We start from the raw sequence: 16,093 nt of genomic DNA, 5'->3' as shown, positions 1-16,093 counted from the left end.
AGGAGGGTATACTCCTAAAATAGAAAGAAACTGGAAGAAGAAAACATACTTTGTAGCAGTCTATTATTTTAAAATTCGTCTTGGCACTTGACTTGTAATTGTATCGCACCATTAGCATCAAGGAATGATATTACTCGTATTTATTAGTTGTATTTTTCTCCTTTTAGCAAAACAGAGAAAAGGGTTTTATACTAGTAAACCATGCCTGAATTAGGATTCTATCTACCCTGGTTTGAATTCTGACTTTATCATGTACTAGCTGTGTTACCTTGGGTAAATTACTTAACCTCTCCTGCTCTTTATTCTTATCTTTAAATGGGAAGGATTACATAAAAAAACAAATGGATAAATAGTTGGCAAGAAAAAAAACGGGAATGGCCGAAACCAGTTTGGCTCAGTGGATAGAGCGTCGGCTTGGGGACTGAAAAGTCCCGGGTTCGATTCTGGTCAAGGGCATGTACCTTGGTTGCGGGCACATCCCCGGTAGGGGGTGTGCAAGAGGCAGCTGATTGATGACTCTCTCTCATCGATGTTTCTAACTCTCTATCTCTCTCCCTTCCTCTCTGTACAAAATCAATAAAATATATTTTTTAAAAAAGAAAAAAATGGGAATGATAATGATAGTTACCTTAAGGTTGTTGTGAAGATTAAATGTTAGATAGTTAGAAAAGTACCAGGCATCTAAGTACAGCGTAATTGTGGGCTGGTATTGATATCACTAGCAGAGAACAAAAACCAGAGCAAGTAACCTTTGTTGCATTTTTAAGTCACTGGGCTGAGTTGGGGAGAAGTAGCAGCAGAGGGGAACCCTGTGAGAGAGCAAAACCTGGTTGTAGCCACAGCTCACTAAATGGCACATCCTCCCCCCACTAGTTTCTCTTAAATCCCCAGGAGAAGGCAGAGGTAATGAATAGGAATGTTGGGGTTATCACATTAGAGTTCTAATGTTGTGGCCAGCACATTGGTGGCTTGTTGTCAGATCCTGGATTAATCACTGGAAAAAAACTTTTTTTTCTTGCTTATGCATTCAAAAATTTTAAAAATGACCTCAGAAACTTGTAGTTTGTCAGCTTATTCAAATTAACCCACAAATGCCAATTTTACTATGAATTACAGTAAGAAGATGCTCAGAGTATCAGTTAGCTATACCATTAAGAACAGTGAGCAAATTACCTTTGTAATCGTGATTTTTATATAAATACCTGATAATCGGTACTTCTGTAGCTTATAAAGAAAATGGTAACAGCCGAGACTGGTTTGGCTCAGTGGATGGAGCGTCAGCCTGCGGACTGGGGGGTCCCGGGTTCGATTCCAGTCGGGGGCATGTACCTTGGTTGCGGGCGCATCCCCAGTGGGGGGTGTGCAGGAGGCGGCTGATTGATGATTCTCTCTCATTGATGTTTCTGACTCTCTATCCCTCTCTCTTCCTCTCTGTGAAAAATCAATAGAATATATTTAAAAAAAAGAAAAAAAGAAAATGGTAACAATTTGCAAGTAGCCTTCAGGTCAGTTTTATATTCACTTTTGCATTTCAGACATATATTTTGCCATTAAGAGGTGGGAGAGAATTTTGAAAACATTTATTTTACTAGTAGCACTTAGGAATACTAGCAGTTGTGTTCATATGATAAAAGTTCCCATGATGATGTCCTTCAGTTGAAAGCACAAAGAGGTAGAAGAGGTATAGGAGGGTGGGCATTTTATTATTATTGGATATTTCTTTTCTGTTGAATAAGACTCATGTGATTATTTTGCCCTATTAGGAGCTCTTGTCCCTGGCAAAGCGGAAACGCAGTGACTCTGAGGAGAAGGAGCCGCCTGTGAGTCAGCCTGCAGCCTCCTCAGACTCTGAGACGTCGGACAGTGGTGATGAGGTGGGTGTGGAGGGGCTAGGCCTCTGTGACTGACAGGTATATAAGGGTCTGTGTGTTGTTGACTCTGATGGCCTCTTTTTCTCTTAAACTATAGATTTGATTTCATATTTATTTTATTTTATTTTTGTTAATCTTCACCCAATGATATTTTTTCCATTGATTTTTAGAGAGAGTGGAAGGGAGGGGGAGAGACAAGAGAGAAAGAAACATGGGTATGAAAGATATCAATTGGTTGCTTCCCACACACGCCCATCAGGGGCTGGGATCAAGCCTGCAACCGAGATACGTGCCCTTGACTGGAATTGAATCTAGGGCCCTTCAGTCCACAGGCCAATACTGTATCCACTGAGCCCAATCAGCCAGGCATGGCCTCTTTTTCTTAAACTGAGACCTCCAACTTAAGATCTACAAAAACTTCTTAGGAAAGAAAACTCTGATTGTCATGTTCTCTAAACTGCTAGTCTCTACAGGGCATTTGTGGATATTTTTCAGTCTTTTGTTTTCAGCCTACCGCAGAAGAAAGGGCACATTAGTCATCATCTCTTTCATTTTGTGTGGGTATTTTCCTCGTCTTTTAATTCCACTTTTGTGTTAGAAAAGAAATTTCTGTAGAGAGTGCCGTATTTTAGTGGAAAATACTTCCGCAGGACCAGAAGCTTTCTTTTTTTAATTTCTTTTAAAAATATTTTTTTTATTGGTTTCAGAGAGGAAGGAAACGAGAGAGATAGAAACATCAATGACCAGGAATAGAACCATGACCTCCTAGTTCATAGGTTGATGCTTAACCACTGAGCCACTCTGCCTGGGCTTTTGTCTTTTTTTGTGTGTGTTAATTCTCACCTGAGGATATTTTTCCCATTGCTTTTCTGAGAGTGATGAGAGGAAGGGAGGGAGAACGAGAGGGAGACAGAAACTTCGATGTGGGAGAGCAAATCAACTGGTTGCCTCCTGCACGCACCCCTGCCTGCTCTGGGTGTGCCCCCTTCTAACTCCTCTGTGTGTTCACTTTGAAGCTACAATTTGTAGTTTAAAAAAAATTAAAAAGTGTGTGTGTGTGTGTTGATTTTAGAGAGAGGAAGGGGAAGGGATAGATAGAAACTGTCTCCTGCGCGCCCCTCCTGGAGATTAAGCCTACAACCCGGGCATGTGCCCAGACTGGAATCCTCCTGTGCCATAGGGCTATGCTCAACCACTGAGCAACAATGGCTGGCCCATTTAATTTTTTTATTTTAATTTTTTTTTTATTGATTTTTCACAGAGAGGAAAGGAGAAGGATAGAGAGTTAGAAACATCAATGGGAGAGAATCATTGATCAGCTGCCTCTTGCACACCCCCTACTGGGGATGTGCCCGCAACTCAGGTACATACCCTTGACCGGAATCGAACACGGGACCTTTCAGTCTGCAGGGTGACGCTCTATCCACTGAGCCAAATCGGTTTTGGCCCATTTAATTTTTTTGAATGCATAAATAATACAGGAAAATCTTGAATAATTTCCTTTTCCCACTGTTTCTTTATCAGCTACTTTTATTTTCCATGTTTCAGAAGTCAGCTGTTGTGTGTTTCCTCCCCTCGCCTATCAGTATTCTATGAGTTTGAATCTGTGGTATATCTAGAATACCCTATTACATGTTTATGGTCTTTGCAGTTCTTTAAAATACAAGCCTAAATATTCTGTGGAGTATTTCATTCTTCATATTCAAGTCCTAAGTATGCAGTTATTAGTAGGGATTCCCTTCATACTTTTTAGCTGCTTGTGTCAGGAAGCAAAATGTGTGCTACCTCCACAGCTTAGAGAAACACAAAACTTGTGCTAGAGTACATCCAGCGTCCATAAAGACCTTCAAGATAAAAGTTCCTTGCAGCTACTTAACCATATCTAAAAGTCTTCACTTAGAATCCTACCCAACTGCTTATGCACTTATTGGAGAAAAAGCTGTCAGGCAAGTTGCACTCTGCCCAGTGGGCAATGATAATTTGAGTAACTTTCCCCCTACCAGATTCTTAGCTCCTGCTGCTGCTCTCAGGTCCCAGTTCCCCAGGCCCACAAGCTTCTTGCAGCTCTACTCCGATCGCCTTGCCCCACTGGGAATAGTGGCCTAAGTTTCATGGCCTTTCTGAAAGGCACCTTCAGTACGTATCATCACTCTTTTGCCCATGCTACTAGCTGAGCACCTCAAAGTTAGGGTGAATATTTTATTACTTTGAACAATTCAGCAAACTGTGCAAAAAGATTGAGAAAAAAACTTTTTTTGAGTCCTGCCAACTCCCAGAGAACTCAGTGATAATACTGTGAATTCTTTTTTTATAGCTACCCAGTTTTGGGTTGGGTAGGGAACTTCTGAGAGATCCTTAGAATATAAAGTTTGAGACAGCAGCTCTTGCCATATTTTCACTCTCATAATGATATTCATACGTCTTTTTGTAGGTAAAAACTGTATAATGAGGAAATTTGCTATGTTGTCTCATTTCTGCTATGGCTTTTATATCCTCATTATTTACAGAAATCTGGTTGTTAAAGCAAGTCCCAGTCAGATGGAGCCTGCTTGTATCATATGTCACTCTGTAATTTTTTCAGATACACCTCCCAAACCTTATTGTTTATTATCGTTGATGAACAGTGAATACAGGTAGAAAAAGTATGTTGGTTTCTTCAGATTTGATAGGGCAGAAAACTGGTCAAGAACAACTGAGGTTAGCGGGTGGTTTGTTATAGGGAGAGACATGAACTGATTTTAGAGAAAGAAGACATGTAGCTGAAAGTTTCTTATCCAGAAAAAGTGGGTGCATTGGACATTAAGTATAAGGTTCAGTTAGGGAGGGAATAGTGGGTGTTATTTTATCTTCGCCTGGGAGTACGGGGGCCTAAATTTAATGAAAGTGAACATACTTATGTATTATTTTTGGTGAATGCATTATTCTCAGTGAGAATTTGAGGCTCATGGGACTCATTCTGTAAGGTTTAATTTGACTACGGTAAGCTTGGAAAATTGGAAAGCACACCTCAGTAGTAAGCCATAATGCTGTACTGTGGCACTTTGGCGCTGCCACTTATTTTTTTAAAAATATTTTTAAATATACCTTTATTGCTGAAACCGGTTTGGCTCAGTGGAGAGAGCATTGGCCTGCGGACTGAAAGGTCCCAAGTTCGATTCCGGTCAAGGGCATGTACCTTAGTTGTGGGCACATCCCCACTGGGGAGTGTGCAGGAGGCAGCTGATCGATGGTTCTCTCTCATTGATGTTTCTAGCTCTCTATCCCTCTCCCTTCCTCGCTGTGAAAAATAAATAAAAATATATTAAAGATATCTTTATTGATTTTAGAGAGGAAGGAAGAGAGAGAGAAACATCAATGATGTGAGAGAATCATTGGTTGGCTGCCTCCTGCATGCCCTCCACTGGGGACTGATCCTGCAACCCAGGCATGTGCCCTTGACTGGAATTGAACCTGGGACCCTTTAGTCCACTGGCTGACGCCTATCCACTGAGCCAAACTGGCCAGTGTAGTGCTGTCACTTCTTGTCCCTAAAAGCATTAGATTGGAGAAGCACCACCAAGGATGCAAACAGAAGTGCCAGGGAAGAAAAATAACAAGGTTAGAAGGAAGAGAGTAGCAGCTCACTCACAAGGTGGGACTTAAAAACAAAACAAAAAAGTACATTTGTTTGGAGGAATGGAGTCCTAAGTTAAGTTGTTCAGAGTCCTTTTTAGAAATGGTGGATCATATCTAACTGCAGCTAGATAAGAAGAAAGCCTAGATTTTCACTAGTTATCTGTAAAAATCACGTTGAATACCAAGAAAACCTTTTTTGTTGTTCAAAATTGAGTGTAACTACATTAGACATAGTGAGGAAACCGCTGCATTATGTTCTAATATCCTCTACCTAACAGATTTTTTTTAAAAAAGCTTCGTTATAGTCTTGTTTTCAACATTTTTGAACAATAAAAGCTTTGGCCCAGCCCTGTAGTTTGGCACATGTCATACCTCTTTTTTCTTCCCCGAGACCTATGTCAGCCTTCCCGATTGCAAAACTCACCCACTTGCCTCTCCAAAGACTCTGGTCTCTTCTTACTTTCCCCCATTCCTTTTTTTTCTATTGCTTTCTGAAGCTTTTTCTCTTTTTCTCCTATTTCATCTGAGCTTTTGGGTTCTCCCACTTTAACCTAGTTATAGTCCTAATTCCCACGCTGTTACCTCTTGCTGGCTCTAGTATTTTTATTAATAGAATATTTTGAAAGAGATAACTTTTACTTTTATATTCATTTAATAACAGTTTTTCCTGGAAATTGGTCTAGATATGCAAGAGTATTTTGTTATGCTTTACCGAAGAGATGCATAATTAGCACATGCTTCTGACAAAGGCCTTCACTGCTAAGCTAGTATTTATTTTCCCGTCATAGACACAGTTCTCCAGAACAAGATGTTCCACAGAGGTGAATTATCCTAATACTGAAACTAAATTCTTGAGAGTTTAGAATATAAATCCCACTACATTTGAAAAGTTTTTTTGATAGGTATTATTATATATAGTTGTTTTTCTTGTTGATTTAGTCATGATTACAAACGGCAGTTCTTATACCATGAAATAATGCCTTCCAAAATGTTGAGCTGTGAGGTACTGCTTTTTATACCTTTTCTTTCTCTCCATTACTGTAGGTAAGAAGTGGCCACTTGTTCTCACCTTTTGGTAATCTGCTCTACTTCCAACTTCCTGCATCTGCTCTGCTCTGTGGTCAGGAAACCAGGGGACCCCATAGAGTTTAGGTTGGAATACTCTTCTTTAGTACTTGAACTTAGCTACAATTATTTGGATTGCTTACAAACCTTATTTTTACATACTTCTTAGTTCTTGGCTATTTAGATGATCATACAGTACACCTTATTTATCTAGATACCATTAAAAGCTCATCACAGCCTGGCCAGTGTGCTCAGTGGTTAAAGCATCAGCCTGTGCACCAAAAGGTAGTGGGTTCGATTTCCCATCAAAGACATGTACCTCAGTTGCATATTCAATACCTGGAGCTGGTCAGAGTGTGTGTGGGGAAACAACCAATCAGTGTATTTCTCTCACATTGACACACCTCTCTCTCTTTCTCTCTCTCTCCACTCCCTCTATCCTCCCTTCCACTCTATAAAATATCCTCAGATGAGAATTAAAAAAATCTTATCACAAGAATTTGGAAAAATAAAATGATTTCCATAGACCACTTGCTCAGACTTGTGTACAACAAATTCTGACACTTCCTACCAAACAGTAGAATGTAGAACTGATTATATTTTACCTTTTTTATATTAATCCTCACTAGAAGATACTTTTCCCATTGGTTTTTAGAGAGAATGGAGGGCGGGGGTAGAGAGAGACAGAGAGATTAATGTGAGAGAGACACATTGATTGGTTGCCTCCCACATGCACCTCAATTGGGGCCGGGATTCTAAACTGCAGCCCAGGTATGTGCCCTTGGCTGGGAATTGAGCCCACGACTCTGGTGCATGGGTGAATAGTCTAACAACTACTGTTTGTTTTTTGTGTGTTTTTAAAAATATATTTTTTTATTGATTTCAGAGAGGAAGGGGGAGAGAGAGAGATAGAAGCATCAATGATGAGAGAGAATCAATGATGGGCTGACTCCTGCCCACCCCATACTGGGGATCAAGCCCACAATCTGGGCATGTGCCCTGGCCAGGGAATTGAAATGTGATCTCGTGGTTCATAGCTTGATGCTCAAGCACCGAGCCACACCAATTGGACTAACCACTGTTACACACCAGCCAGTGCTCCATATATATTTTTTGGTGTGGGGGGCGCTACATATTTTTGTATTACATCTGTTTCACTTTTGTTTTTGTCTCCATACCAGACTTCTAAGTTTTTGTGATTGAGCGTAGTGATTCTCTATGTTTTCCAGTTAAATATATGTGATTGACTGGTTATAAAATACAGTAGTGTCTTTTGTACTTTGTCTAATTAATTACATAGAAAAGAAAGCTAAGCTATTCATGTTCTGAGGGCTGACATTAAATTGTATTTATTCTTCAACTCCACTGGCCTTTTCTACTTTCTGGGGGGCAAAAAACACCTAAGTCAGAGACCATGCCTTCTCACACACTTCTTTGCTGGCCACTGTCAATATCAATAATGACTACGGTACAAATTCTTTTAAAGATTGCTTTGACTTAGTATAACACTCAGTTAACATATAATCTTACAACTCTAAAACTCCAATAGTTCATAGAGGTCATCTGGACTCTTGTATTCCAGATCATAAAATAGTACCCTGCATAGATATAAACTTAATGATGTGCTCTAAACTTCTTTTATTCTATCTTCTTTGAGTCTCACACTACCCTGATAAATGGTCAAGGGGTATTGTCATTCCTACTTTACCCATAAGGAAACAATGTCAGTTAAGGGATTGGGCTGTATTCCAATTCTTTTTTTCTTTTTTTTAATTCTTTATTGTTGAAAGTATTACATATGTCTCCTTTATTCCAATTCTTTTAAACCCTAATCCCGATATAGTTTATCACTAACCCAGCTGTTCTTCTTGAATCCTACTTACCTCAAAGTATTTTTGTTTCACTTGTAAATTCATTTCAGAGTAACTGGGTTGCTCACTGGAGATATCCTCTTGAAGACTTCAAGTTTCTTTGTGTGTGTGTTTTGCTTCCAGGATGCTCAAACTACTCAGTGTATCAATATTACCTAAATTCAAAGCAACTATTTCCAACCCCACGTTTCTTCCTTTCTTTTGGCTGAGTGCTGGGAAGGTCAGTTTGTCACAGGTTGTGTGGTACTAACCCTCCTTATATCGTTATATTATTGCCACCCAGTGAAAGTCAAACTACAAATCTCTTTTTTTTTTTTTTTTTTTAATCTCTTTTTATTTATTAAAACATCTTGCCCTGGCTGGTGTAGCTCAGCAGTTAGAGTCAATTTGTGCACCAAAGAGTTGTGGGTTTAATTCCTGGTCAAGGGCATGTACCTGTGTTGCAGGTTCTTGGGCCCCGGTTGGGGCAAGTGCTGGAGATAACCAATCAATGTGTCTCACACCCATGTCTGTCTGTCTGTCTGTCTGTCTGTCTCTCTCTCTCTCTCAGCTTATTCTTATAATATTATTTATTAATTATTATATTACTTTCCTATGAACAACAGTAAACCTCCTTTACCCTACCCTGTATAGGCATGCTTCCTTTGATATGTGTGGTTCTGAATATACGTAGAAAGCAGGACATCCATGTATATGAGAATTCTGAGTGACAGTGGATCCTTTTGCTTTTCCAGATTATTATTGAGCAGCTTTCACTGGGGGTGGCTCTGGCCTCTGCACCCAGATACAGATCAGCAGGCACTCTTTTTCTCATTCTTGCCTTCTGTGTGGTGCACTTTTAAGATCACAACAGTTTTAAAAATTAAATATCACAATGAAAAAAAAAAAAAAAAAAAGATCACAACAGTTTGCCTTTTAGTAGAGCCATAACGCCCAAAACAAATTAAGAAATGCCAGGTCACTCCTCTCCTCTGTACTAGATGGCAAGGGCCTAAAAGCATCCTTTGAATCCTGTCCTTTACTTGTGTGCCTCCATTTACTATCACACTCTGGCAATGAGAGAAGAATTCATTTTCCCTTATTCTCAGAGTCAACAGAACAAGGCTTTTGCAGGAATAGGTGAGCATTGCTAGGCTAATGGCTGGATTAAGATATTTCTCTGTTGATTTTGCCTGCCATAAGCCTTTCTCATCTCCTTTATGGCTTATTAACTTCTGTGATCGGGAGAAGAGGTACTGGGAAAATCTTTAAAATATGTACTTAGAACATTGGGAACCTCTGGTTTACAGTAGTAAATGTAAACTATAATAAATGTGATGTATTCTCCAGGGGGAAAAAAATATTTGGAAGATATTGGTACCTTTTTAAGTATCTTTCTCTGTATTTAAAGAGGAATAAATAGGAATGAAGTGGACCCTGAAAGAAGTTTTTTTTTAAAAAAGATATTTTTATTGATTTCTAAGTGGAAAAGAGAGGGAGAAAGAGATAGAAACATCACTGAGGAGAGAGAATCATTGATTGGCTGCCTCCTGTATGCCCTATACTGGGGATCAAGCCTGCAACCTAGGTATATACCCTTGACTGAAATCAAACCCAGGACCCTTCAGTCCAGAAGCTGACTATCTACTGAGCCAAACCAGCTAGGGCTGGCCTTGAAATTTTAAGTGATGGAAATTTGGTGTGTGTGTGTGTGTGTGTGTGTGTGTGTGTGTGTGTGTGTATTAAAAAAAACATTCCCAAGCTCTGATCAGGGGTAGCTGAATTATTTAGAGCAAGCATGTCAAACTCAAAGGCTAACACAAGCCAAATAAACAAGATTTAAGTTTATATGGGCTGCAAAAAAACAAAAGCTTCAATTTTCATAGAAACATAGATTTATTTCGATAGAGATGTGCTGAATATAAAATAAATGAGTTAACGGTTAACGTAAAATAAAACATTTTAATAAAAATTAATATTGTTTCTTAAACATTAACTTACCAGACATTGAATAACTGCACAAATCAATAAGCATAATGCAAATAAACCTATTTTTCTTGTTCTCCAGAGGAGAAATATTTCCTGTTGCATATACCAAACAAGTCAGTACAAGTCTATTGATGTGGCAATCAGCTGCTAAATATTCTCTGCTAGTATTAGTGTAGAGAAATGGTGTGCCTGCGCCTAAGGTGCATAAGGAAAATGAATGCAACACGATTATAGTAATCAGTCATTAGTAAATGATGTAGTTCGTTATTAATAATTATGTATAACAGGATATTGTAAAAATTAAGTCACGAAATTTTTATTAAAACATTTCTTGCCCTAACTAGTTTGGCTCAGTGGATAGAGCGTTGGCTGGGGACTCAAGGGTCACGGGTTCGATTCTGGTTTAAGGCATGTGGGCTCAGTCCAACGTGCAGGAGGCAACCAATCAATGATTCCCTCTCATCATTTTTTTCCCCCTCTCATCATTGATGTTTCTATCTCTTCATCTCCTTTCCTCTCTGAAATCAATTTAAAAAAAAAAATTTTTTTTTAAGTTTCTTACTGTTATATTGACTGGGCTGCAAAAATAATTGTTGGGCTGTGAGTGTGACATGCTTGGTTTAGAGTGTCATCCTGATACGCCAAGATTGAGGATTAGATCCCCAGTCAGGGCACATACAAGAATCAGCCAATGAATGCATAAGTAAGTGGAATAACAAATTTATTTTTCCCTCTCTCCATCTACCCCCTTCCTCTCTAAAATGAATAAATAAAAATTAAGATACAAAGACATATCTGCAGGTGAGGATTTAATAAAGAGATTGTGTTCTTTTTAAAATATTTTTTTATTGATTTCAGAGAGGAATGGAGAGGGAGAGAAAGGGAGAAACAGCAGTGATGAGAGAGAATCATTGATCAGCTGCCTCCTGCATGCCCTTCACTGGAGATCAAGCCTACAACCCAGGCATGTGCCCTTGACCAGAATAAAATCTGGGACTTTTCAGTCCGCAGGCTGACGCTCTATCCACTGAACCAAACCAGCAAGGGCAAGAAGTCATGTTCTTCTTGAAGAATAAAAAATAAATAAAAATAAGGAATATTAAAATGGCAATTAAATTCATATATATCAATAATTACTTTAAATGCAAAAGGATTAAATGAATAACAAGTCTTTTACATATGTCTAAAACAGACTCACTTCAAATGGAAAGACACACAGACAAAAAAAAAGGGGGGGGGGCCGAAACCGGTTTGGCTCAGTGGATGGAGCATCGGCCTGCGGACTCAAGGGTCCCGGGTTCGATTCCGGTCAAGGGCATGTACCTTGGTTGCGGGCACATCCCCAGTAGGGGGTGTGCAAGAGGCAGCTGATTGATGACTCTCTCTCATCGATGTTTCTAACTCTCTATCCCTCTCTCTTCCTCTCTGTAAAAAATCAATAAAATATATATTTTTTTTAAAATTAAAAAAAAAAGGGGGGGGTGGAAAAATATTTCATGGAAACAAGAAAGGCTGGGGTAGCAATATTTATACCTGTCAAAATAGCTTACAACAAAACCTAACAAGATAACAAAAGACCCAGCAATTCCACTTCTTGGTATTTATCTGAAAAAACCCAAAACACCAAATCTAAAAGGCATGCACCTATACGTTCATTGCAGCATTATTTAAAATAGCCAAAATATGGAAGCAATCTAGTTGTCCATCAGTAGATGAATGAATAAAAAGTGGTGCAGCCAAAACCAGTTTGGCTCAGTGGATAGAGCATTGGCCTGCGGACTGAAGGGTCCCAGGTTCGATTCCGGTCAAGGGCATGTGCCTTGGTTGTGGGTATATCCCCAGTTGGGGGTGTGCAGGGAGCAGCTGATCTATGTTTCTCTCTCATCGATGTTCCTGACTCTCTGTCCCTTTCGCTTCCTCTCTGTAAAAAATCAATAAAATATATATATATTAAAAAAAAGTGGTGCATATATACAATGAAATATAACTCAACCTTAAAAAAAAAAAAAAAAAAAAAGAGTGACCTAGAATGCATTGGTGCTGAGTGAGATAAGTCAGGCAGAGAAAGACAAATGCCATATGATTTCACTTATCTGTGGAACCTAAAAAGAAACAAAATAAATGCACAAGCGGACCAGAAATAGACTCAATGATACAGAAAACACTTGAGGGTTGCCAGATTGCTGGGGGGGATGGGTGAAAAAGGTGAAGGGATTAAGAACAAATAGGTAGTTGCAGAATAGTTGCTGGAATGAAAAGTACAGCATAAGGAAATATGATCAATAATATTGTAATAACTATGTATGATTTCAGATGTGTACTAGTTTTATCAGGGTGATCACTTAGAAGATTATATAAATATCTTTTTTTTTTTAAATATATTTTATTGATTTTTCACCAAGATGAAGAGAGAGGGATAGAGAGCTAGAAACATCGATGAGAGAGAATCATCCATCAGCTGCCTCTTGCACACCCCCTACTGGGGAAGTGCCCACAACCAAGGTACATGCCCTTGCCCAGAATCGAACCCCGGACCTTTCAGTCCGCAGGCCGATGCTCTATCTACTGAGCCAAACCTGTCCGGCTATATAAATATCTTATCACCGGGTTATATACCTAAAATGAATATGTTGTATGTCAACTGTAATTGAAAAATAAAAATTATTAAAAAAAAAAAAAAAAAAAAAAAAAGAAAAGCTATGAAAAAAGGTAAAAAAATTGAAATGGTTGAGAACTATGATTTAGAAGAGAGAAGCATTAGGGTTTTTATCTAGATAATGATCTAAGAGTTGACGTGTTTAAGTTTGAGAAGTAGATGAACTTATAAAGGGAAATCATTCATTTTATATCACTATAACATGTGCTTGTTTTGTTTTTACTTGCCCCTTTTGTCTAGTTCTTGAGTACAAAAACAATGTGGCAATTAAAATAACTAAGATAAGATTAAAATAGCACTCTTTCACAGTATTTAAAGTAAACTAGAAGAGTTCATATGGAATATTTCTAAAATGGAAATCTCATCAGAACTGCCCCTTTCACTCCCCACAAAAACAAATCAAAACTCAAGCAAATTTACTTCTGATATTAGCCACTTTGAGTTAGGAGGTTAATTTAGCATTACATTATAGAAGGAGCAAAGACTGTTCTTTTAAATATATATATATGTACTAGAGGCCCGGTGCATGAAATTCATCCATGGGGGTGGGGGTGGGGTTGTCCCTCAGCCCAGCCTGTGCCCTCTCCAATTTGGGACATCCCTCTCACAATCCAGGACTGCTGGCTCCCAACTGTTCGCCTGCCTACCTACCTTTCTGATTGCCCCTAACCGCTTCTACCTGACAGCCTGATCACCTCCTAACCACTCCCATGCCAGCCTGATTGATGTCTAACTGCTCCCCTGCCAGCCCGTTTGCCCCCAACTTCCCTCAACTTCCCTCCTCTGCTGGCCTAGTCACCCCTAACTTCCCTCCCCTGCAGGGTTGATCACCTTCAACTGCCCTCTGTTGCAGGCCTATTCCCCCTCAACTCCCCTCCCTTGCAGGCCTGGTGCCTCCCAACTGTCCTCTCCTACTTGCCTGATCACCCATAACTGCCCTCCCTTGTAGGCCTGTTGCCTCCCAACTGCCCTCCCCTGCTGGCTGTCTTGTGTCCACATAGGGGCAGGATCTTTGACCACATGGGGGCAGCCATATTGTGTGTTGCAGTGATGGTCAATCTGCATATTACTCTTTTATTAGATAGGATAGAGGCCTGGTGCATGGGTGGGAGCCAGCTGGTTTGCCCTGAAGGGTGATCTGGATCAGGGTGGGGGTTCCCTTGGGGCTTGGGGTAGCCTGAGAGAGGGGCCTATGGTGGTTTTCAAGCCAGCCAACGCCTCCAGCAACCCAATCGGAGGCCCTGGTATCTGGGGTATATTTACTTTCTACAATTGAAACTTTGTAGCCTGGAGCGGAGCCAAGCCTCTTGCTTGCTCTTGGTGGCAGCCTGTCTGTTTGGATTTGTTTACCTTCTATAATTGAAATTTTGTAGCCTTGAGTGGAGGATTAGGCTGGCAAGGGCAGATGGAAAGCTTGGCTTCCTCTGTTGCTGGGGATATGCCTCCCTCCTGCTCTCTGTGGCTATAGCCATCTTGGTTGGGTTTATTTGCATACTTGCTCTGATTGGCTGGTGGGCATGGCTTGTGGAGCAGAGTGATGGTTAATTTGCATATCACTCTTTTATTAGGTAGGATACTAGAGGCCAGGTACCAAACTCATGCACCAGTGGAAGCCCTATGGCTTGGCCTGTGGGATTGGGCTGAAACTGGTTCTCTGACATCCCCCAAGGGGTCCTGGATTGTGAGAGGGTGCCGGCCAAGCCGAGGGACCCCACCAGTGCACGATTGGGGCTGGGGAGGGACACGGGAGGTTGGCAGGCGGGACCACTGAAGGGCTCTAGGGCGTGTCTGGCCCATCTCACTCAGTCCAGATCTTCCGGACCTTAGCATCAGGCAAACCTATTGGTTGGATCGTCTGTCCCTGGTGGTCAGTGCACGTCATAACAAGAAGTTGAGTGGCCTTAGCATATTATGGTTTGATTGGTTGAATGGACGATCGGTCACTTAGCATATTAGGCTTTTGTTATATAGGATTTTTATTGATTTCAGAGAGGAAAGGAGAAATAGAAACATCAATGATGAGAGAGAATCATCAATTGGCTGCTTTCTGAATGCCCCCCTCCCCCAATTCCCGCCACTGGGAATCAAACCCGCAACCCCAGCATGTGCCTTGACCAGGAATCAAACCGTGACCTTCTGCTTCATAGATGGATGCTCAAACACTGAGCCACATCAGCAATTGAAGTTTCCGTATGTTTATATGTATGGAATCTCCTATTTATGATTCAATTTAAACATACAGTATGTCCCAAAAAATTTATACACACACTTTGAATAATTATAATGGAATTGCTTATTAAAATGCATTTCATTTTAAAAATTGAGCTATCAGCTGTTGAAGTGTGCATACTTTTTTTTTTTTTTTTTTTTTTTTGGATACTCTGTATATGCAGATTTTTTTTTTTACCCCCACCCAAGGATATATTTATTGTTTTGAGAAAGAGAGAGAAAGATCCATGTGAGAGAGAAACATCAATCAGTTGCCTCCCATACATGCCCCAACTGGGGATTAAACTCAACCTAGTACCCCTGACTAGGAATCAATTATGCAACCTTTTGCTGCATGGGACAATGCTCCAACCAGCTGAGCCACTTGGCCATAGCTATGTAGGTTTTTTTTTTTAATAGATGCACACAAATACACACACACACACACACAAAATGATCTACTTTGCTTTCTGCCTCGTTGGAGTTGGTACCAGTGCTACCATCCATGTTAAAGCATGGGCCTCATCCCCTCTTGCTGTGCTTTCGATAATTCTCTTCTGACAAGCTTTATTTCCTGCCTTCTTGGAACCCACTCCAGAACTAAACCATTCTGTGTGTACTGAACAGAGAATAGAGACATACAACCCCCACTGCCTTCTCTGCTACAGGAAATGGAGAGGCAATAATTCTAGGGGTTGATTGCTATAACAACTGAGTTTTCATTAACTTAGTTGACTTGCCATAAAGTTGTTATCTTTGTTTTTCTGTTGTGATAAAAAGTGATTAATTAAATTTTATTATATCAATTGTCTACTACCACTAAGAAATTGCAAACCATA

General features: G+C 40.0%; 1 protein-coding gene across 1 annotated transcript in view; it reads left to right on the top strand.

The window, feature by feature from the left end:
• RTF1 (RTF1 homolog, Paf1/RNA polymerase II complex component) overlaps window positions 1-16,093 on the top strand; it is a 62,732-nt gene that overhangs the window by 18,730 nt on the left and 27,909 nt on the right. The window contains exon 2 of the mRNA XM_084904636.1: window positions 1,764-1,874. Coding sequence (XP_084760762.1) covers window positions 1,764-1,874 — 111 coding nt within the window. The remainder of the gene's footprint in view (window positions 1-1,763; window positions 1,875-16,093) is intronic.

The sequence above is a fragment of the Pipistrellus hanaki genome (assembly GCF_964339955.1).
Source record: "Pipistrellus hanaki genome assembly, chromosome: 1".
In the NCBI taxonomy this organism is placed as follows: domain Eukaryota; kingdom Metazoa; phylum Chordata; class Mammalia; order Chiroptera; family Vespertilionidae; genus Pipistrellus; species Pipistrellus hanaki.
This window is presented reverse-complemented; position numbering and strand designations above follow the sequence as displayed.